This window comes from Larimichthys crocea, chromosome XIII, assembly GCF_000972845.2.
Source record: "Larimichthys crocea isolate SSNF chromosome XIII, L_crocea_2.0, whole genome shotgun sequence".
Classification (NCBI taxonomy): Eukaryota; Metazoa; Chordata; class Actinopteri; family Sciaenidae; genus Larimichthys; species Larimichthys crocea.
This window is the reverse complement of record NC_040023.1, coordinates 3,683,317-3,707,676: the sequence shown is the minus strand read 5'-3', so window position 1 is coordinate 3,707,676 and position 24,360 is coordinate 3,683,317. Positions and strand designations below refer to the sequence as shown.

The window sequence follows — 24,360 nt, the reverse complement described above, 5'->3', positions numbered from 1 at the left end:
TTCCCTGACTTTTCCTCTAGTGCTACCGAGAGATCCAAGTTTTCAGTCTTCAAGTGAAATATCTCCACATAAAGGTTGAGGATAAAGCCCAATGACTTGGGTGACCCCCTGACTTTTCCTCTAGTAGTGCCACCAGCAGGTTGACATTTGTGGTATTGTGTGAAGTGTCTTGTCTATAACTATGGGATGACGTTATCCCTTGACTTTTCATGCAGCGCCGTTGAATGGTCAACATCTGTCCAATACTTTGGTTTATCAAACTGAATGGCATTCCCATCAGCCTCAGCTGTGCTTTGGGTTTAGTGCTAATTAGGTGATTTTAGCATTCTAACGAACTGATCTGAGACCATGAGCATGAGCATTTTAGTACTGGGGGCGTGTTTGCATACTGACATTAGCATTCACCTCCAAGCTGTGCCAACGTACAGCCACACAGAGCCACTAGGAGCTGTAAAACGACTGTAAAACATGATTTTGGATGTTATACGTTAATGTGAAAATGAACTCATTAATCGATATTGCTAATGGCCTCAGAAGGTAGTCAAATCTAGTTTTTAAAACTTGTTTTTCTTACATGACTTTGTGGTTAATAAAGACAACAAACTAACCGACCCTCAGCAAACCTGCGGCCAGGTCGTATTCTCTGGGATATTGTTTGATTTCTGGGGCTGAAGGAAAATGTAATAAAGCTGTCATGTGTAGTCAGCTGTGTGCGCTGTAGATGGGTACATGAGGGCAACACGTTGGATACACAGAAAGAAAATGGGATTGGTTGGGGGGCACTCATGTTTTTTTCTCTAAGACATTCTTATGCTCTGTTGTGTTAATTGGACTCCAGTTGTTCAGTTGTTGCTAATAATGATGAATGTGAGAGACGTTTCTTTTTGTGTTCAACTTCAGATTGTATCTTTTTCTTGTGTTGCCATCACAACTATTCTATCAGACCATTTCTATGCCGCCGCCGCCGCCACCGCTGCTGCTGCTACAGCTAAATTACAGCTGATCCAAGGTGTGTGATGACATGTCTGCAGATTGTGGTGCATTTTCTGGATTAGAGCAGAGCAAATACTCTTTGAATGTGCTTAATTATCCTTTGATAAGACCGAGAAATTGCAGTATTTTGCAGTCATTGCAGATGTGCTTGCAGTATTTTTTGTTAATACTGCTGATAAATAATAGACACAGGTGATTTATTTGCTCGTTTGTCGGCTTCTACATTACTTTATCGTGATTTGAAATGTGACCGTTTACAGGTGGTATTGATTAGTGAATTTTGATTGACATTTAAAGCCACTCACATTGTCTGCTCATCATTATTATTACTAACAATGCAGATTATTATTAACACAGTATAAATATTCATGCGATTCATTAAATTTCACATTCATTAACAGCAGCATTGTCGGCTTTAATCAGCACACAATGCAGAACAGCCTGACAGCTAGAAGAGTTGTTTCAATGCAAAGAAAATGACAGAGTAATAAAACAATTCGGGAATTTTCTTTGAGTAGAAAGCACACAGCATCATCACGAGGTTCTCCCACTTACACTGAGCACTTTGAAAATTTTAAAGGACGAGAACAGAGAATCCAGGGCGTTTATAAAAAGGATACGTTTAAATATGACATGAACATACTCTCTGTTCGTCATGAATAATTTTGTTAGTCAAAGTAACGGGACATTTGCTTTTTTAAGAGAAAGGCAGAAATGCGTAAAAAAGACACACATGGTGCTCTTTAACACATACAACATTTAGATGTCTGGCCTTTTAGGCGTCGGCGCTGTCCATATTCCCAATTCTGTGAGAGATGTGTCTGCCAAAAAAGAAAAAATCAGCTCTGGAGAAATCAAATGTATCCTGTAACTTCCCATAGCTCAGCCATAAAAAGTGTTCTGTTTGCACATTTTCTTGTGCTACAGAATGAAATACATTATTTTTGACTTTTTGGTTTGACATTTATGCAACGTACTTTCTCTCTCTCTCTCTGAGCACAGTGTGGGTTTCAAGAAAGTTGGGTGAAACGAGGAGGCAGAGATATCACTGTATAAGTGGCTCGCTGGCAAATCTCTTTGCTGATGTTTCTTTATCTGTAGTCAAGATGTCTTCATCGTCAGAATGTGTGTGGAAGTGTCACTCCTTTTAGATTTGACAGTTTTGAATGTAGGATATGTTTTCATTAAAACGAGTCGGTGTGAAACAGGAGGCTCTTATTACATATGCTCCACAAGTTTGACTTCTTTTGCTTCTGTTATCAAATCTCCTTAGCTTCAGCTTTGCAATGACATGAGTCAAAATAGGGTATAATGGTTAAAGGTACCCTGTAGAGTTTTTTTTACCTCTAGTAGTGACATAAAGCTGCTTTTCTATAAGGTCACACATGCACATGTATTATTTTGTTATCTTTTCAAATTTCAGCTTCCATGTCGCAAATTTGGAGAAATGGATCTTTGGGTGTTTCAGATTTTTCTTCATTCTACCAAAGACGACACAAACATGGAAGAGATCAGCCTGTTATTGTCTTTCTTAGTGCTGCGGTTGTGAGACAAACAAGTTGCGCAAGAAGTGGTCAGTTGGGAGTTGGATTGTCATTTTTTTTTCTGTTTTACATTTACATAAACAGATGGAAGTTCATATGTGGACAGAAAACCTTGAAGTAGTTTTTTCCATTTGCTTCTCTCTGCATTGTAAAGCTTTATCTTTCTATTTTCACCCACTTTATTCTTTCCCTTGTACTCTGGCTGGCTGAGTGTTGTATTCTGTCCTTGTAATGTCGCAGCACAGCTGATTGGTCGTGATGGACAGCACTTAAAGCAACTGTTAAAAATACCTGTGATTTGCTCTCGAACACTGAGCAGTGCTCTGTGTAAGTTCCAGGAACTCGTCCTCGGAGCGCATCGACAACAGTGGAAACTACTCAGAATCAGTGAAAGAGGCTCCTGCATTGGAAAAGGGCTGTGATTGATTCACAGAACTGTACCAAACACAATCTGAAGGATTCTCATTATAATGTATTAGAACAAGAACATAATGTAATGCAAACAGAGATGTCGAACATCCCCAGTGAGCCGGCTAGTTGTATGGAGTCCTTCAGTACATTTACAGCATTGAATCAGCATGATCGGTGTACATTTTAATCCAATGGCTTGGCTTTCTAATGGACTCGTGTAATTGATGTAAACTTTTAGAGAATAACTTTTGGTTCTGTTTCTCTTTGTTCTTTTAGCATCTGTATCTGCTCACTCTTTGGAATGCTTTCACTAATTAAACTACTCAGATAAAACTGATAATATTGCAGCCACAGTCCTCCCTTTATCAGGTTAACATCGATTCTTTGAGTGTTTGTAAATCCACTCAGTGACTGTAGAGCAGTGGTGCATTTCTCCTGGACTATCCCAGACCCCTTCCTGAGACTCTCCCTGGACCCCCTTTCAGTTTGCCTTCAAGGCTTATCCCCTGGCAGATAATGCCATCACCCAGATCCTCCACAGTTCCTCCTCACATTTAGATGACTGCGATAGCACTGCAATGATTCTCTCCCCGTGTCTTTAACAGCATATTGCTACCATGTAGCGGGGTAAGCCATGGGCGGTGCAGGTGTGTCTAAATAAACATGTTAAAAATGACTATTTGAGGTGTGCTTTTTGAATACAGACCCCCGGCAACAGCCCACTCGTCACTCTCAAAATTTCTGCGGGAATTTTCTAGTACTGAATTTGCTGAGCAGTGTCAGTAATAATGTATGGGGGCAACGGGGCCAGAGTCACGCACACTCCAAATTTCTTTAGAAATTTTCTAGTTTGTCTTCTTATCTCCGATTTTAGCTGGATGTCGTCCAACCTTAAAGGCACTCCGATAAAAACCAACATTGATGAGAACAAGGATGACTTTCGGAAAGGTCTGTGTAGATTCATATTAGTCATCCAGGTAGTAAGATGTCAAACACAGTTTAAAACAATCCAGTGGACTGGTAATTAAATGGTTGAATGGCTTTTTAAAGTCTGCTGTCAGGTGGGATTTCTCTGTATTTGTCTCTGTGGAGGCACCACTCGCCTCCTGATAAATATGGACATGTTTGAGGAAAGAGCCACTTTATAGAGATCAAGTGACTTCTCCCTCAAATATACGAGAAAAGAAGTGCAATAGTGCTGTTACAGTTGCATTGTAAGCTGCAGGCAGCTGATGTCACAGCTTCACCATACTGTACCGTATATATTACGAAGGATTTGCTGCCCTTTTTAAGGCACTGAACAGTCAAACTGCATTTGTCCTTACTTACTAAAGAAGATTTTTTTTTGCGCTGGTGAATGGGGGAAAAAAAGTAGTATGAAGGTGTATTTCAAGTCGTTCTCGTTTAGAGGTACCAAATATGAAAGGTGGTGTTGGAAATGTATCCAAATAGCTGCTGCAGCTTATGTGTCACCACAGGCTGAACACTGTGGCTGCACAAGCTGCACCGGAAAATGTATGACTGGGAGAAGCAGGTGTAAAATCTCTACACACAGAGGGGAAAAAATAGTATGTTGAAACACTTTTGAGTACATTTGTAAGTACTGTACAATTCTAGGATACTTGTACTTGAGTATTTCCACGTTGTGCTACTTTATACTTCTAGTACACCACATTTCAGAGGGAAATACTTTTTATTCAGAATAATCAAATATTGTATAATAATATATATATATATAACAAATACATTTACTCTTGATACTATAAGTACATTTTGCTGATTTCACTGTTTCACCAGTAATGAACATAACGCCTCCAGTGTTTCCTCGCTGCTCGACGATGAGATGGCGCTTCCTCATTTTGTGCTGTTGTTTATAATGGGATGGGTGGGATGGAGGGTCAGGGGTAGAGAATTGGGATTTGGCTGTGGGTGTTGGAGTGGAGGGTTGGGGATGGGCGGAGGGCGTTTGCTTGTTTTTATGTGAAGCACTTTGTGTTACATTTAGTTTCTTTTGCGCAGCATCACTTTCCAGTACTGAGCAACACTTGTCTGAGACCAGCATCAGGTCACATTTAGCAGCACTTTATGCAAATCAGATGAACATTTTTAGTCTTGGTAAATACCCCGTGATCTGAGATTAAAAGCTTGTAGACAAAGGATGCTTCTGTAGCCCAGATTCAGCATGTACCAAACACATACACACCCACAGTGGATGCAGCTTATGGCCTTGCATACATATACATACATATATACATACATATATATGAAGTGTACTATTTTTTTTATCTAATATTGTAAAGATAAAATCAATTGCTGATGATATACATCCAACCTTGAATGTATACTCAAACAAGAAATATGAACCCTTGTCTCATTTAGAAGAAGAATTGAATGTAATTAGTATTTCTGTGAACAATTTTTTAAAAATATACCCGGTGGTTGAAGGTTTGGTCCCTAAATGGAAAATAACAGCCTTCAGTAATCATGCTTGTTATTAACCATGACCTTTTGGTTGTACAGCCGCATAATGAATACAGCCCTAATTACAGGCTTTAATATGTGTTGCTCTAAAGATGAATGTTCTAAAAGTATTTGTGCATTTTCAGAGAGGCTGGGATACTCTTGGCAGAATCGTTCTTTATTCTGTCCATTTGAGGCCTTTTTTTTTTTTTTTTTTTGATGTGTCAGTGGTTTGAGTTGGAGTAAATACTACCTGGAGAGGCTTTATGAATTTCATATGTGTAAGCACAAAATGGTTTTAGGCTATAGTGATGAGGTGTGAGTTTGTGTAGGTTGGAGAAACATCTTGCATTTTGCATGAGTCAAGGTTATTCCAGTACATCCCGCCCATACCTGCGCAGTAATATGTATGAGAATAAAATTACTGAGTTATCACCGGTAAATGCTTCTCATCATTCATTGATTAGTTTATTCCTTTGCCTTCTTCATAGTAGTTGATCAATGCCAGTCAGTGAAAACAGATGTTTGGGCTGCCATCTTTAACATATATGTTAATGTAGAAGTCAGGTGGACTCCAAACAGTAGTGTGAAATTAGGTATGACACAGGCTTTTAGGGAAGAAGTAAAAGTATGAGTGTGAAAGTGCTGTGGAGTTAAACCGAGCAGAAATTACTTGCCATCTTCTAATTATAAGATAACAAACTTGCAAAGTTGTGGTGTGTGGGTGCCCTGCGAGCAGACCTGCTATTTTGGTTCATGTAGGTGCAGCAGAGCAAAGTGCAAAAAGAGGCTAAATGAAGTGGAATATAAACCAGAGGGGTGTGGTGATTAATAAATACAATCTCAGCCAGTCGCACGTGAAACACCTGAGCCAATCACGGCGACGACAGCTCGGCAAATAAAGAAACGGCTTCTCCAGGAAATCATATTGTTGTCTGGATGGTGCAGAACACACACAGCACCTCAAATCTGCAGCCAGAGGCAGATGGTGTGGCTTTTTTTAAACAATTAAATGGAAACAATTCATAAAAAATGTTTGGTGAAGCAGTTTATATGATCAATCTGATGCTATTTCGGTCATATTTCAAGGGTGCAGACTACGGAGGAGGCTGAGGGGAGCTTGGCTTCCCTCAATAAGACATGAGCTCCCCTCTTGTTTTTCTGTATCTTCATCATCATAAATAATAAAATAAAAAAAATACAATAAATAATTCGCTTTAACAGCATGCATGCTATTCTTGGCTTCACCACAGATGCATGGCGGCGCAATATCTTAAACTTCACACACTTTAACTGAAGAGGTTAGGTTTGAGACATGACCCTCGCATTTTCATTGTGTTCACGTGATGGGTAATTTAGCCGTTCTTGATGAGGCAAGATGGCGTGCTCTGTTTTTTTGTGTGTGTTATAGGCTGTTTTGCAAGCTCGCAGTGATGATTCTACTCTGTGTTTCATGTTGTGAATGATCGCATCACATCTCAAAATGTGACACAGCAACGTTTGTACCATAACGCATTTCATTTCTTTTTTTCTTGTTGGAAAGGAGGCTGTGACGCACAGGATTAACGAGTGCGAGAACGTCTCCCGTATGAACATGCACAACTCTGAGTCATTACGAACCCGTCTGACGTGCGTAGGGGTGTGTGTTATGTTATGTTGTACATGTAATATCATCTTCACACATTATTGAATCCAGTTACACACAGCGGATGGCTGTGCATAATGGTGCTACACTCTGGTGCAACACAAATCAGAGGCTGTAGATTTATCAACATGTGTCTTGCTGCCTTCAGATCGCTGCAGAGATGAAGCTTTTCATTCTGTACAAAGGAGCTGTGAACAACAGATATTGTAAAAAATCATTCATAGATCAACGCGGACTCATTTACGGCGGTTGCTGCATTAAAAATGACTTGTGAATTTAAACACATCCGCTGTTTGGACAGCGTTTGATTGGCAGCTGACTGACAATGCAGCAGAAACAGACATTTATTTTCCAACAACACAATACCAACAACTCATTTTGCACTGCCTCATGTGAATGAACCTCCTCGATCTTTGCACCTCTTCTCCAGGACACAGACAGGAAAAGAAAATACCAATATGTCAGAACAGAGACTCCAGTTGTTGTTGCAACAGTGCCCAGTTTCAGTTAATGAAATATGATACAGTTATAATGTTAAACCACCCAACAGTGTATAGGGTGGTTAAAATTAGCCCCATACTGCATACTTACATATATTGCAATAGTGTAAGAGTGAGATGCCACAGCAACAATGGCAGCTTGTTTACTTCTGCCTCAACCCGGAGTGGTCTATAGAGTGGGGATAAGATGTAATAATGCTGCTGTGATTTGAAATGGTCGATAAAAATGTCATAATGGATGTCACTGCCACCACGCTGGGACTGAAACAAACTGGCTGTTGGAGGATTTCTGACATAGCCGGAAGACTCAGAGTCCATCCAACAGTCCACATGGCGGCCCAGTCCCAACTACATTATTGACAACCTGCAGTGGTCCGATAACACTGTGGCAGTAGATTAGACAGGGCAGAGCTGGCTGTTCTTCCTGAGGAGCTTCAGGTTATTTAATGCAGCCTGTCTTAATCCCACACACTGTAACTGAAAATCCTGCCAAAAAAAAGCCCATCTGTTTCCTTCACATAGGCTTCTTGAATGTATAAAGTTCAGAAACTTTTTTTAAAAATAAAAGTTGTTGAGGTCCTTTTGATGTAGTTGATTTTGAACGAGGATACAAAAAGACAGCATGGAAGGAGAATTTTAAATAGTTTTATGTGTTTTTTTTCTGATGGTAATGTCACAGTGAAGTAACAATAATTGAATGTGATTTCTCAAGATATATAGCACATATTTAAAGTCCATTTATCATTGTATGTTTTTGTGTCTCTTGGGGACTGGTACCATTTGTAACGACACTGAGAGAAAATATCTCCTCCTACACAAATCTCCCCCGTACCTCCCTCCTCTGTTACTGGCACACATAATTTTCACAACAGAGACGAGAAAGCTAGTTAACAACAGAGACCCGACCAAAAAGTTCTAGTGAACAGCATGTAAAGTTCTGTGACTGTGTTGGCATTTTTCATTTTTGGCTTGAGAGCTTGTTCTTGGTGATGCATGTCTACTGCTACAAAAACATAAGTGGCACGAAGTCAGTAGCAGCTCACTGCATGTGAAGCCCACCAAAGAGTGTTGGTAACTTCAACGAAAAACTGAAAACTATATATTCTTGAACTGAGAAACTGGCCTTTACTAGAAACACAGCTACTACTATAGGGCATCAATTAGAGAGAGGATATTATTAGCTAGTTGCCATGTCAAATTGCTGTTGCCAGTTTCACATTAAAGGCTGGCAAAATACTGTCACTTCCCTTGAAGTCTTTTGTTGTGAAACATCAAGTGTAGCCACATAATACATCAGAGCAAAATTAAATTGGTTAGAGTTTAAAAAACATTGAGGTACATGTGTTAAAAAGCATGTGTAGATTTAGTCCAACGGAGAAATTTTGTGGTGGACAGTTTTTGTTTACAGTCAAACATACAGTCAATCATCTTTGATAAGGATTAAGACATATTTATATCAGACATATCTTCTAGCACTACCGTATAACAAAGTCTGTGAAGGTTCTCAGTCATCCAGGTCATCTTTCTTCAAGAAGGGTTAAATCTGGTGCAACTGGACCTGGTTGTTGATCCATCATCCAAGAGGCTTCTTCAGGTTCTGACTGCCTAGTTGGGTGACCCAAGTATTTAGCCTGGGCAGGATTGCAGACCATAGCTTCCACTTGGTTCATTGGTATTCACTGTTGTTGTGAAGACTGTCATCGGAGTCGTTAAAGAAGTAAAGCAGTATTATCTACAATACAGTGTCGGAGATACAGTTATTTGATTCAGCATTGATATGAAAGACTAAAGGTTCAATTCCACTGTGCACAGATGTGTTTCGTATGCACTACAGCCACCAGAGCTCCAGTCAGTGTTTCAAAACCCAGCGAATGCACCACAGCCTGTTTCATAAGTGTCCCAGATGTTGGTATCCATTTTGCCGATATGCGGCAGAAACAGCATAGACAAGCACCCTGTATGTAGCATATTTAAATATTTAAAAGTATATTTAGGAGCACATAAACCACGGAAAAATGACCAAATCTGAGCAAGTAAACAAAGTTTGGCAGGCAAAACGCTCAGCTTCACGTGAAGATCGGACCAAAACAGCTTTGTGGCATGACATGACAGAGACGTGCCCAGTGGGTTTTCACTGTAAAAGTTAAATCCTGTCATCAATGTTCCAACGTGCTCTCAATGAACATGCCGATGTAGCAGCTGTCTTTGTCATCTTATTTTAGTATGCTAACATTTACTAGTTTTGACATGATAATATACAAGATGTAAAGTTAAGGAAGTGGTTCATGCCGACGTGGACATGAATGTCTCCCAAATTTCAAATGACAATCCATTCAGTAGTGGTCGGCCACTGTGGAGCCTTTTATAGGTTGGGAAAGAAGATTGGGATCACTGGGGGCAGAGCGTATTTGTTCCATAGCAGAGCACAAGCTAGAAAGCCACAAATGTCAGCACTCAGACACATATTTGGTATTTGGTCATTGATATTGACCAACAATGCTATCAATTCCCTGCAGATATAAAGTCATATGGTCACTGTTGATTAAACCTGTAACTGTCAGGTGGAAGGTTAGAGTTGAGTCAGCTTTCGGACAAGTAAATGAACGACACAATTCAATCCATGGGATTTTTTCTGATCTGTTCTCCCTGCAGTTTAAGGTTATAGGGAAAAATCGTGGTCATGGTTAAATGTAACTATAGTGTTGGTAGAAGATGTGAAGCATCTTACATGCAAGTCATATCTTCTGTGTTAATGTAAAACACTTTATACCATCCGCTCAGACTTCTACTCATTTAAATTTCACTTCACTGCTGTGCCATGGTACTGAACATAAACATAGTTTCTTTAAAGTTTGAACAAACAACCAATGCTACTGATCTCTGGAGAGGACAGCATGCTTTTCATGTTCTTCTTGACAGAAGTGGATATTTTTTCAAATGCAAAAGTGGATCTGGAACAAGATCAGAGACAGACTGAACTCCTCTGTTGGTCTGTCTGACACTGATAGAGAAATCATCCAATGCAGAAAAAAAAGTAGATGAACCAGACTGACAGATCTGATATCCTGTAAGAAATCTGAATAAAGATCATCAGGAATTAAACAAAGCGAGCGTCCTTGTGCAATGCAGATGTTTAGGACAGCTTGCACTTGGAAAACAGTTCTGTTTGAAACATGTTTCCGAGTTGTGTGCCAAACCTCTGCAATCCTTGGAGGATTCTTTCACACTGTAAGCTATTTTGTTAACCATGTGTTGTTGGCTTTCAGTAAACATGCCGTCTTTCCTTCTGATCTCCTTTTGTGGCTCATATTTTCACATCTACATAAAGCATAAAATGCATCCCTCTGGTGTAAAACGCCTGAAACCATCTTAGATCAAACACAGTTAACATAAAGAATCATCTGCATCATGGTGGACATATTTATGTCGTGAAAAATGCAAATGGGCTGCTTTATTTCATTCGAGTCTGCCCACACCTTCCCTGTTGGGGATGATTAATGGGAGAGACATTACCTTTTGGATGGAGAACTTCCTTGACAAAACACATTAATACTAAAGTCTGTTTTACATTCGCTTCCTGGCTGCATCTAGCTATCAGTGGAAGTGCAGGAAAAAACATTTGTCTGCATGCAAAATGGCCTCATCAAAAAAAATAGAGATAAACAAAACATAGGAAACAGAAGGGGAAAAAAATCACCAGCATCATGGAGACATATTGTGTGTTGACAAATGTGCAAATGGACTACCTATTTCATTCCATCAGAGGCATCCCACATCTTCCGCTTTGTTAATGATTAATGGGACAGACGTCTCATTTTGGACAGAGAACGTGCTTGACAACACACATCAATAATCAGAGCTGCTTGGCATTCTGTCCACCTTGCTATCAGCGGAAGTGCAGAAGAAAAAAAAAAACATTTAACTGTGTGCAGAATGGTTGTATATTTTTCATTCAAGAGTAACATCAAGACACATTTCCTAGGGAGGCTGGAACTGCAGCCACCTATACCTGAGTTTTATTACATCAGGGGCTTTTCCAATCTGAAATCTAAACTGGGTAGAGCAATTGGTTTGTACGAACCGTGCCTCCTCTACCTCATGTCATGTGTAATATACTCATTTCTTGGTTTCATTACATTAATTTATTTTGTTCTTCCTTGTGTCTGTTAAATGTACACCACCGAGTATGGGTAAACAATTCAAGGATAATATCTGACGGTAGATGTTATGATCGATACTGCGAGAGGACTGTATTTGTGACGCACAAATTTATCACAAACTGTTCCTACGCAATAAGATAAAATACATGTAGTCAGACAAATAAACTTCTGGGCAAACTTGTATAACCAGTTTAGCTCACATGAAAGGTAATACATGGCAATCATGTCAATTTATAATTGGTTTTATACTCATTGATCGTTTCCTAGTTGGCAAGTTATACCAGAACCAGAACTGACTGAGCAAGCAGGCAATGTAACGAGGCTTAACAGCCTCTATAGACATCATGATAGACTGAAAAATGAAGTTGCTTTAAGTTAATGTTTGCTGCTTCACAGTTCCGAACCTTGACGGTCCAGATTGAGCTTTAGGCGATAAGCTTAAATAGTAATGTATAATGATGTTTCCAACATCTCATATACAGTCAGCACCTGTGAAGCTAACTGGTAGGTTTTCTGAAACTGGCATGAGACAACTCACATTTCTCCCATACAACAAGACACGGCATCAAAAATGATACAGCGTGATGCTTTTTCTTCCACCAAACCATTAAATGCACAAACAGCGCGCAGAGCACAAATTTAGGAGGCAACAATCAAAGACGTGTTGCTTTTTGCTAACTCACCATTTTGGTGAGTTGGCATTAATTAACTACAGTTGAGTACATTTGCTTGCAGCAGTTGTCATTACAGCTGGAGAAAAAAAAATCAACATTTGCTGACTTGAGCATTCAGGTGCTACAGCTTGTTAATTTAAAACGCAGTTCTTGTGATTTGAAAATTATACGAATCATGACTTTGATATTCAGATGATACCCAGCACAGAGCATAATTTCCTTGATATTTTCTATATCACTGCATATTTCTTTAAATGAATCTGTAAGATAGATAGTAGACCTGCATTGATTCTACCTTGACAGCATGAATTAAACATTTAATCATAGATCAGCATATCTTATATTTTGGATAGACTGCCCCAGCACGTGGTCAGTCATTATTACCTTATATTGCACCTTTAAACATTGTTCGATACTGACAGAATTCCATTTAAATTCAATTTGAAATGACTATTTAATAGAAAGGGGGGATGCCAGTATTCAAATATGCCAAACATGTCAGACTGAATTGGGGGTATTTGAATATTTTCTCTAGGCTTGTCTTGGCTTTGAGTAGATCAGTTATTGTAAACATACAGCTTCAATTAAAAGGTGGAACAATGTGTTCCCAAGTATATATAATACTGTCAGACAGGGTGGAATGAGATGAGTTTTTCCTAAATTAAAGCTACACAGAGGGCATAACTGTATGTTACGGGGTTTAAAAGGGTCTGCGCTTGGGGAATTGCTCCGAATAATAGTGTGAAGGTTCACCTCAGACTGCAGTGCTCTGTACTTGTATTCACTGACACCAGCCTGAAGTGAATTAGGCAGCCTCACAGGGAGTTAACACACCAGGGAAACTTTATTGCTCCCGGCAACCACAGGTACATGGATGGGTGTGAAGGACGTGACGAATAACAGTCTGCAGTAATCAGGGGAAATGCAATGAGAGAATGTCAAAGTGGGTGGATAATATAATTTTGCAATGATAAAATTAGAGATATAATGAGCTGCTGAGCCAGGACAAATGAGTAGAAGTCCATTAGGGCTGTGTTAATAACAGTAAACCTAACATAACAAGGTCATAAAAGAAGCAGGGGGGAATGAAAATGTTAAAAATAGTGATGAATACTGGCTGCTAAGTTACAGTGCAGCACTTTCCCGACATAACAGCCTTTGATATAGCATATCTAACAAATGTTATGGTCACAACCTAGACCTACATAGACCTATATATATATATGTCCAGATGAATGTCCATGTCTATTATAGATCTTGTAATTTTCTGTTGGTTAAAATGTCGCCTGGAACTATGAGTTCAATAACTCAGAAGCATAGTAAATATTTCATTCCTCACCTCCCTCTGTAAGGTCCATCCTGTCCAGCTTTACTCTTGTCAGGAAATCATGATCAAAACTTGCTGTCAGTGGCGCCATAAATCCTTTCAAAGACCTAAATCTTTAAAACCTCAACACATAATATAATTTATTGTTTTTATAAACGTTAACATTTAGTTTAAATCACCACCATGTGTAACTACAACCTCAAAAAAAAAAACACTGGCATGGCTGCATAGTTTTTGTATTGTTATTTTTTTGGGAAAACAATACAGCTCTGAAGGTGTCGAGGCTTTTGATCCAGAGACAATACTTGATTAATTTATTGTTCTTTGTCTTTACTAGCTGCCGCAGTGTTCTCCAGCCTCAATTAAAACAAGAACAAATGGCGTTTTTTTTTTTTTTTTTTACAGTTTGCTTGGATGACCTGCGCAAGGATGCTGGTCGCATACACAAGTCAGTACTTGCAAACATCAATAGCTAGAAAAGCGCAGCATGCCAGGTTTTTAAAAATGTATAACACATTGTTTATGCAAACATGAAACCTCTCACCTTTGAAATGTCAGCTGCATTTTAAATCTGACCACTCTGCATTTCCTATATTGTCTGTATTTGGAAAGGATTTCATAAAACCTGCGGTCACACACTGTTTCCAGCTCTCTGAAAACCTTATAAACCTTTGCTTGAAAAATATTGAATAATAAAAAAAAAAAAGACTGTTAGATGCTTTTCTATCATGAACATGGTTTTAGCTGCACGGTTTTAAGAGCTTAAATAGTGATTGTCATTAGCAATGTGTCTTCATACAATCCATCTTCATTTCAATGGCTGCCCCAGTATGTTTGTATGTGTAAGCTGATTTCTGAACTATTTCTCAGTTATTTCAATCTTGTGAGAAGACCTTGCCCACACCTTTCAATCTCTGTGTTTAAAGAATCCTCTGTATGTGTTTGAGCAAGAAACATAACCATGCCTCCCGTTTCTTTTTTCTTTTTTTATCAAAATAAAGCACTGACTGAGAGTCAATAACTGTGCAAATGAAATACTCCTCACCAAAGCCAGAGCTTACACTGTGCAAATGAAATACTCCTCACCAAAGCCAGAGCTTACAGCATGAAAAGTCATAGATGTGATGCCATCACATGTAAAATCTGGAGCTTTTTTTAATTTTTTATTCTCTGACTGATATTATTAGTTATGAAGCAGAAATGTCACAGAAAGTCCCTCTGGATTTCTTCTGTGTTGCCTTTAACATTTTTTATTATTCATCCCATCTGGTGCAGTTTCAGATATTAAATGTTGATGATATCAAAGATTCAAGTTTTTTTTATTCATACCTTTTGCATATTAATGTTCATATTAAAAAAGAAGGTCTGTTTGAATGTGGAATATAATATTATTATTGTTTTCTGTAGTGTGTAATCACATGAAGCACCAGATGTTGCCACTTTCACGGTTTCACAGAGTGTGTTTCACACCCTGTGCAAACTGCTGGTCCTAAAAACAGACAAAACTGAATGTAGCATATTTACACATAAGTATACAGAAGCATATTTGGAAGCACCTGAACCAAGAAAAATGACCAAATGTATAGCATTAAAAGTGTATTAAATTGTGTAATGCAATCCGATTCAAGTACCAATTACCTGTTAGAAAATGCACTCAGCAACCACATATGCAACTAAAGCCAAGAGAAAAGGAGTAAGATGATTTTTAAATATTGTATAAAATAACAGAACAATGTAACCTTAGAAAAGCAAATGGGGAAATTGTTAGCACTTAAAATGAGTCCTGTACTCAGTATATTTTTAAAGACAAACTTGCTTTTCGTTAAGTGACTTCAGGCAGTTGCTTCTCGACCATTTTCACAGCTGGAGCGCATAACTTGCTCTTTGCTGTAATGCTGCTGCTCTCCTTTTCTGCTATTTCTGCACATTTTTCACTTGAGGCCACGACTGTATATGACTGTAATGTGTGACACTGCACATGTGTAAGGTGGTGTATCATCCTTTATTTTAAAACGTATGGAAACATACAATTAGAACTGTAATCTGATTACGTCTTACACTACCTACGCTACCTTTTCTTTTGTGTCCAGATTATCCAACTCTATAGTAATCTGTTACTCCTGCTGCCCACTTATGAATAACAGGATCATTACAGAGCCACAATGCTCGTGTGATCTTTCATATATGCGCATATACAGACGTGACGCTGGCATGTTAAATTGATTGATTCCATTTATCCATCAAGGTCCATTGTGTGTGTCAGGTATCAAGGTTATTTCTAAGAGATAACTCCCGCTGAGAGGCTTGGTTCAACTCAGCAAGCACACTCTCTGAGCTCAGCAGAAATACCTTTCTCAAGTATATAATACATAGGAGTCTTCAAAACTGCAGAATTCTGATTTCTCAAATTGCTCACAAGTAGCAGAGGTAAGCTGGGGAGAAAAACAATTTCCACACAACACAAACTGAAAACACTTGACTGTAACTACACCCTGCAAAGTTGATGACGTCTCAAAAATGAAGATTAGGTTGAAAATCACAGCTCGCACACACTGCTGCTCTGCTTTCCACCCCCCTCTCTTTCTCTATCCCCCCCGCCCGTCTCTCCCTCCCCTCTGAAGTGTGAACAGACGCTTTGCTGTCTCAGCTTTGCGAACTTTGATCAGCGCAAGGTTGCCAGCCTTCAGTCGAACAAGGTCAGGGGAGCGAGATGATGGTCGATGTGTTGTCAAAAGTGGGGAGTTGCCACCTGTTTGAGAATATATTCCGCTTGCTCTCACATCTACCTGGACCTTTAATGCCAAGGGGATTCAAACTGAGTGGAGTCAACAGGCTGCTTTACTGAAGTAGGCCTGTTCATTGAAGTGTCCATTATCGGTGTCCCCAGGTATCCCTGTCAAACTTGCTGCCTTAGACAATAACCAACCTTGGACTCTATGCAAATCCGCAGTCTGCTGTGAGTTAAGGAGCTCCAAACAGCAGACAGGATCACTTATAAGCCTTCCTTGTGCATTGGCCTGTGCCAGTGCTGCTGATAAACGGCTGTACAGTTTGTGTGATAGTGACTCTGCCCTGATAGTGAGAGTGAAATCAACAGGCAAGCTGTGTCGCCACGTAGTCTTTCCCAGCCAGTTTTAAACTCAATCCTCTTTGCGTCCCTCCAGGGTGGAATTTGAATGACCTGATCAATTTCTAATCAGGAAAAACCCAAAGCCTTTCTCTCGTCGTAATGGAGTTCCCTACAAATCTTCTATATGGAGGACTAACTCAGAAATTGTTAAGAGCAGAGGGCAGGCGGCATGTTTTCTTGGGTTCATTTTTCAGATATGTTTCTCACGCTGTGCAGCGATGATAAGCATTTTATCTCAAACGTAGATAGCTAAATATAGAATATAGAAGCATTTGTTGAATCCTAAACACAGCTGCACTTCAGAATGAAACCCGGGCCCTGTTAAAAAGCAGTGGTGGCCTTTCATGTTGAAAATGGAACCCCAGGAGGTATGCCTACTTTGTCATTCATGAAAAGCCAGGGACTAAAACAAAAAAAAACAAAATAAAACAGGTCCATACTCTGTTTTATTCTGGGAATTCTGTACTCAGCAGGACTTACTCTATCGTAGGACTCTATAGTAGTTTAAACACAGATCATACCACTAGACTAGAGTGGTACATTCTTGTTAGATCTAGTCCCACAGCCCTGTCAGTTAAGTCAACCCAATTCATAATTTAAAATGTGTGAAATTTTAAAAGGGAAAAAATGCTAAGAGAATCTGCCAACACTAACATGAACAACATGGTCTCTTGCAGCCTCCATCATGACTGATCTGAACCCATCACTTTTTTCCATGTCTCTGTAGACCTTTGTCGATGATTTTTACACCACCGAACTCTCAATAGTGCATTCATCTTTGTAATGAGGGCTTTTTGCACTGCAGCCCGGCGATGATATTCCTCTCTATGTAATTGTCCATGGACTGTGTTGTGTGCTTACAGTCTGATCACGTCCATCACCGAATTGCTCTTCTGTTCTTCCTTTACATATCGCACTAATGCACGAGCATCAACTTCAAATGTACGCTGTCGACCACAATTTTCAACCCTATTACTGATACCTCTCTCGTAGATCTAAATTAAGATTTCACCTTAGCCACTGTTCCTATTGAAACATGCAACCAACGGTGAAACCTCTTACAAGGTCACGTACATCTATTTCTCTTCCCATCTTGATACAAATTAGAATTAACCGGGCCTGCTCTGTATTTTTATACATAATGCACAGCATGATTGGATGTTAAAGGTCGGAAAAAGATGTCTGATCGTTGAGTTTCATTCCGGCCTGTCAAATACCAACATAACTGGGAAATAAAATGGCTCGAAGACACGACAGGTACCAACACTTTGGGTTGGTGGCTCGAAGATACTTCATTGTTGTCATTCCCAGCATGAACACCACCTATTGTGTTGTGTGACCCCCACCTTAATTGCAGTGCAACCGTGTGGAAGCATCTACATTTATTATGTATCTCCACTTTGCTCTGTTTTTTACTCCTATATACTTAATGAATTAAATTTGTTGAGCTACAATCGTTCCACATACCCCTGGCATCTGCGGTACCCAAAGTAAGAAAGTTATAAAAGTTCTGCAAAAGTTATAACCCAACAGCATAACATGTTTGGACTCTTTACCCAATGTACACTTTTCAATTTCTTGAACATCTGTGAATGTGACACTGGATCAATGACTCATTTTGGTACTATCCCAGTCTGTCAATGAATGCGTGCATTCGGACTTTCATTTTTTATCTCGGTTAACAAAAGCTGTTTCCACTTATTGACATATTCTTAACAGTCGGCCTGTACGCTGATTAAGCTTGCTGTCTGTTTGTTTCATAATAATTTCGCAATCAATCGAGACATGTTTTTGGTGTTTGATGGTCTTTTCGAGAGCCAAGAAAGTATGTGTGATGTTCTTCTTGGAATGCACAGATTTATTTTGGGTGGGAGAATTAAACCTCCCTTATGTCTTCAAAATCAAACAGAAGATCTATTGGCTGCTTTGTTTTCCCAGTACATGTTTCACAAAAATGTCCTTTTATTTGCCCTCTAGGTGGATCATTAAAGAATGGATGGCACATCAGTCGTTGACCCCACAGAGTCAACATCTGAGTGGTCAGTGAAACTGGCTGTATCTGCTTAACCGGGAGCCATCGAGCTGACAGAGTCACACAGTGGATTTACGGTTCTTTGTTTTTTGATGAATCTGCAAAGAAACCACATGGATGGATTTCATTAGGGACATTCGTGAACCCAAACCCTGTGTCGCCTGAACAATAAGAACAACAGCCTGAGCCTCTTGCACCATGTGGTCAACAGGGTTGCATTTTTCTCACACCTTTGGGACTCTAGATTTATCATGATGCTATTTTTGTCCATTGCACTCCCAAAGTTCCCAGCCAACTAATTCTGACTGTGGCAACATGTCTCTACTCAAGCGGAGGAAAATCAGGACTTTTGCTCTTCTATTTTGCGCCATTACATTCACTACATTCCTGTTCAGTTACACTTTCCGGGACCCCTCGCTCTACTTTTTCAAGTACGCTTTTCACCTGTCGGATAACTTTTTCTCCAAAGGGCTGTGCGCCTGTCAACAGTGCATGATCGAGCTGGAGGATGACCCATGGTTTGCTGAGCGCTTCAATCAGTCCATCCAACCTCTCATGACCAGGGAGAACAGCGTCCTCTCTGATGAAACCTTTAAATGGTGGCAGGTAAGATCCACAGGATGTGTTTATGGGTTTTGTGGTGTTACAGAGGATTGAAAAGAAAGAGGAATCATGCACGCTCAGCTTTAGAGAGCAGATGAAGTGCTGAGAGAAAGAGAGATCATGAATAAAGAACGGCGATCACACACTGCTGCAATGCTCCTAAGAAGTGTTTGTTTTTGCCACATTGATTGTTTCAAATCCAAGAGATCTTCACCAGGATCAGGTTGTGAAGCAAACTCCCACACACAATTTGTTCATCTTTTGATGTGAAGATGAGATGGTGGATATGGAAAATGTTTAGTTTCACCATCGTTTGCACATCTATGGATAAAGAGATTTATTTTCCTTGCATAGGTGATACTATAACCATTCTCTCGCTCTTTGCGATGTGCATTATTCATGTTGTTGCAGACATGCCACGTGTCATGCTTTGACTACAGTTATTACTAGCTGTATGATCATTAATTCAAATTATTAATGTTCAGTTATGCATGAAGTGTTCTACTTTGCCCACTTTCCCACCTGCCTCACCAACATTTCCTGGAATGCCTTTCTTCTGCCCCCCAAAATAAATCGTATTGTCTCGTAACCTCATGGTAACAACAAGAATTAAAGATTGTACCGATGATATAATATATATATAATAACTGATGTTGGTAGCAGCGTATTTTTGGTGGGTGTATTTTTTACCTCTGGACAGAACCAGGTCAGCTGTTTCCACCTGCGTCTTAGTCTTTATGGTAAGCTAAGTTTCTGCTTGCTTTAGCATCATACTAAGAAGATTGCAATATCGATGTATAGAGCTCTTGATCTATTGAGTTTAATGAACAAGAATAGGCAGTATATCTCTGCACTTAACGTTTACACATCAAGATCAGTTTAGTCGTCATGGTTAAGGCTACTCAGCCAGTGATATAAACCAGGGATGTGGAGTTTAAAAGAGGTGAGCTTTTATTAGTCACGCAGGCTCTAAGAGAAGATGCTTGTGTTGCGTTATGGGAAGTGTAGGATCCAGTTTTAGGAGGTTGATCCATACTATGGACTAAAGTCAGGTTGTCTCTGAGAATATCTTCTGCCTCTGTTGCTTAAATTGTGATAAATTGTTCCCAACTTAATGGAAGAGTCGTAACATATTATTATATTTAAATGTTGAACAATATGTAATGTACTCTGGAGTTGATGGTATGGTTTAATGAAAACAATCCTTTCCAATTAGAGCTAGTATGTTAATGCATTTTCAGCTGTATTGTTTTGTTATTAAAGTAACAAGAAGTATATCTGACAAATATCCAGAACCAAACTCATTTTACTTTAGTTTATATTTTCACACGACTGCCTGACACTGCAGAAATTGTGGTCTCTGACTCTTCAATGATGGATTTTGTCACCTGTAAGATTGCTAAATGTCATTCTTAAATGGCTGCTTGAGGGGAAAACCTTTGGGTTCAGAGTGGCTGGCACAAAAGCTTAGTACTCACTGTTACTGTTAAAACATTTCCTCATATCAAACCATCCATTTCAGCTTCACTGAAAATATCTTTATGGATGTAATTCCACCTACATTTGGCCAGTCATCCACAGGGATCATAAAAACGCGCCAAACATAAAAATGAACTCAGAATTATTAGATACAATAGCTGTTAAAGTGTTTTATGGAGGATCTCTTGTTTAAATCCACTTTCTTGTAAATTATAATTCACGTCAGCTATATAACTAATTAGGTACCAGCCCTAATTTAATTCTATCCAGCCAATACATACTGTGCTTTCTATAACTGCCATTATAGCTCTCTAATTTAGAAAAGCCTATTCACAAAATTTATGTCACACAATTATCTTTGTCTGGAAGGCATCCAGCGCCTTAGGTATTCCCACATTCACCTCACACCATGTCCAATTAGAGGCAAGAATAGAAAAATTACTGCAAGGTTGCCTCCTGTCACTAGTCGTTTCAGGAAATGCTTCTCACAGGGAGCTTGATGAGGCAAGTGTCACATATCAACAGTAGCCAGGACAGATGGTTCAGGCGATGCGCTGCTGCAAGGCAAGGGCATGACCTTTCAGGTATAGCTGGGCTCTTTGTTCCATGTCAGAGCTTATGTGTTATATACCATGAAATGTAACTTCAATGAATAAAATATGTGTAATCTGGGATTTTTGTAATGTTTGTAATGAAGCAGGGTTTTAGTCTTATCATTAAACGCTATATTTTAGTAAATATTAACTTCAATGCTACATGAAATTTACATTGTTTTCCCAAAAATCAGGTGGAATAACCTTCACAATGATATTTATACCATGAGTCACTAAAGCTCTGCGTTGAAATAAGCGATTGTTGCAGAACATTCTGTATCCGATCTGTTCCCAGCTGCCACAGCACAATATGTGCGAGTTTACAGTGAACACACATTCCTGCATTTATTTGCTGTCACTCCGAGTTCAAAGCCACCAGAAGAAGGCCAGGCCAAAAGAGCCCCAGCAGATGAAGCTAAGCCGTCCCTGAGGTTATTTCAGAAATGTGCTCGATGTCTCGAGCTCGGCTGCCCTTGTTCAATCACTTCTACTTAAAGTGGCCCTGGAGCCGTGGCTCTCTCTGAGGCCTGTCTCTGCTGTGTCACCAGTGGTTGCAGTCAGAGAGGCAGCCAGCCAATTTCAGTGGAGTGGTGGAGGAGCTGTTCCAAGTCATCCCTGATGAGGTGCTCTACATGGACGCGAGCCCCGAGCGCTGCAGGACCTGTGCCGTGGTGGGGAACTCTGGGAACCTGAAGGGGTCCCAGTACGGCAGCCTCATCGACTCCAGCGACTTCATCATAAGGTCAGTTAGCATTTCAGTCTGTGGTTTGATTTTGAGGATAACACAGTGACACACTTTTGACATTTGCTGTGACATTTGGACTTTTTTTTTTGTCTTTTAAAGGAATTTTAGTTTCTCAACTTATTTTTTTAGATTTGGCAAAAAAATCTGTAAGTTATGATGACACTTTCCCCACCAAAGTAAATGCTGAGATAAACAAACAATTAAGTTGATTTATTTGGAGGTAAGACTGTGAATGCACCTGAAATCTCACTAACAATTCTGTATTCAGGGCTGTAGTCACCATTGAGTCATGTCCGAGGCTCATTATGCTGTTGTTTAAACTCAATATCTAAATAAAATGGAACAGAAATACGAAAAATGTAAAAGATATAATATTTGTACGCTACAATCTAGAAAAAGTGGAAAAAAATATGAGATATTTTTTAGAGGATAGTCACCAATGTGGGTTGGGTCGCGTCCTCGGTAGTCGTATTACAGTAAGTCAAGTACAGTAAGTCAAAGCTGAACTGGGACAGTGATGCATGTTTGGTATTTTACTAATCGCCTTTCAAATGCAGTTGTGACAACGGGTGGTAAGCGGACCAAAGAGGCGGACGCTGGGTTCACAAGTGGTACGGAGTTTATGCACACACAAAAAAAACAGGGGAAGGGCTCAGGCTGGAGGTCGGGGGAATCTGTAAAGATCTGGCAAAGAGTGAGTGGAGAAGCGGTGTATTTTCAGCAGAAGGAGTAATGACCAGATGAGCTTCAGGTGTGTGCTGCAGCAGCTGCCTGCGACTGGGGCCCGCCCCTAGGAGAGAGGGAGAAACACACAAGGAGAGGAAGAGAGCAACAACAGGATGTATGTGGATGTAACAGCGGTGGGTTAACGTGGGAGTGAAAAAGCTGATGTTGCCTCATACACTATAGATTTCTTTGTGAGTGCATTTATGTTACACGGTTAAATCTACAAAAATAAGACCCACTTCCTAATAAACCATGTCCGCAACTAATGATTTTCTCATTATGAGTTAATCTTTTGATTTATTTTTATATAATTTGATTAATCATGAGCTATGTCAGATGTGTAGCTCAACCTGTGTCCATCTGTGTTAGTTTAAAGGTTTAGGTGAGTGTGATTTTCTATTTTTCTATCTATCTAGATTATCTCTATATATAATATATATATATATCTATATATATATATATAATATATTATATATATATACTTTAATATATATATATATAATATATATATAATTTCCCAGCTTGGGATAAATAAAGTATATCTATCTATCTATCTATCTTTTTTTTTCATTTCCATTTTATTTTGTACTTGATCTGTTCTAAAACAAATATTCAACATATCCATCATATTATATGTATAGAACAATATATTCTTTTATTTAATAATCAGTGAATTCAGTCACAGACACTGGAACAAGCTTTCACTTTGCTCTCTCTCTCTCACCTTTGTTTCTGCTGCATCTCAGCCTGCACTCAGCTCAGACGTGTGATTGGAGATTTCACTCCACACGCCCTTGTTCTGCATTCGATAAACATTTCAGAATTATTCTAACAAAGCAGCAAGATAAAAACAATAGGGTTTGATTATTCAAATGCTTTTCCCCGTGCCTTAGGGCGCCAAAGAAACAAGAGAGGAGTTTGTCACTCTCTGTAATCTGTCACACCAAATTGCAGCTCTGCAGAGAATGAATTGATGTAAAACACAACAAGGAGATTTTCTCAGAAGGCTTGTGCTTTGTGCTTTTTGCTGCAAAGCTGTTGACTTTAAGTTAAAATTGAGCTAATTTAGATGTCAAAGGGTAAACAAACATTCTCCCTCAGACTTCAGTTCAATGTTCAGGCAATATCTCAAGGCTGTACAAGTCACAATTTCGAGTCTTGGCTGTCTTTTTCCAGGATTTGTTTAAGGGCTGCAGGAGCAGAATATGCAAAGCGGTATTTCCCTGAATTGTCCTCAGAATGTTATATGACAATTTTAAATAATGTTACAATCTGAGAACGCAATAACCACTACAAGTATACTATAACAAATAAAAATTCAATCAGTATCCTAAGATT

The 24,360-nt window shown here is 39.3% G+C and overlaps 1 protein-coding gene across 1 annotated transcript in view; it reads left to right on the top strand.

Moving 5' to 3' along the window:
• Positions 1 to 24,360, top strand: part of LOC104928575 (CMP-N-acetylneuraminate-beta-galactosamide-alpha-2,3-sialyltransferase 1) — a 56,481-nt gene that overhangs the window by 14,969 nt on the left and 17,152 nt on the right. The window contains exons 2-3 of the mRNA XM_010742883.3: positions 18,822 to 19,482; positions 22,100 to 22,293. Of these exons, the coding sequence (XP_010741185.1) occupies positions 19,192 to 19,482; positions 22,100 to 22,293 (485 nt within the window). The 5' untranslated portion in view covers positions 18,822 to 19,191. The remainder of the gene's footprint in view (positions 1 to 18,821; positions 19,483 to 22,099; positions 22,294 to 24,360) is intronic.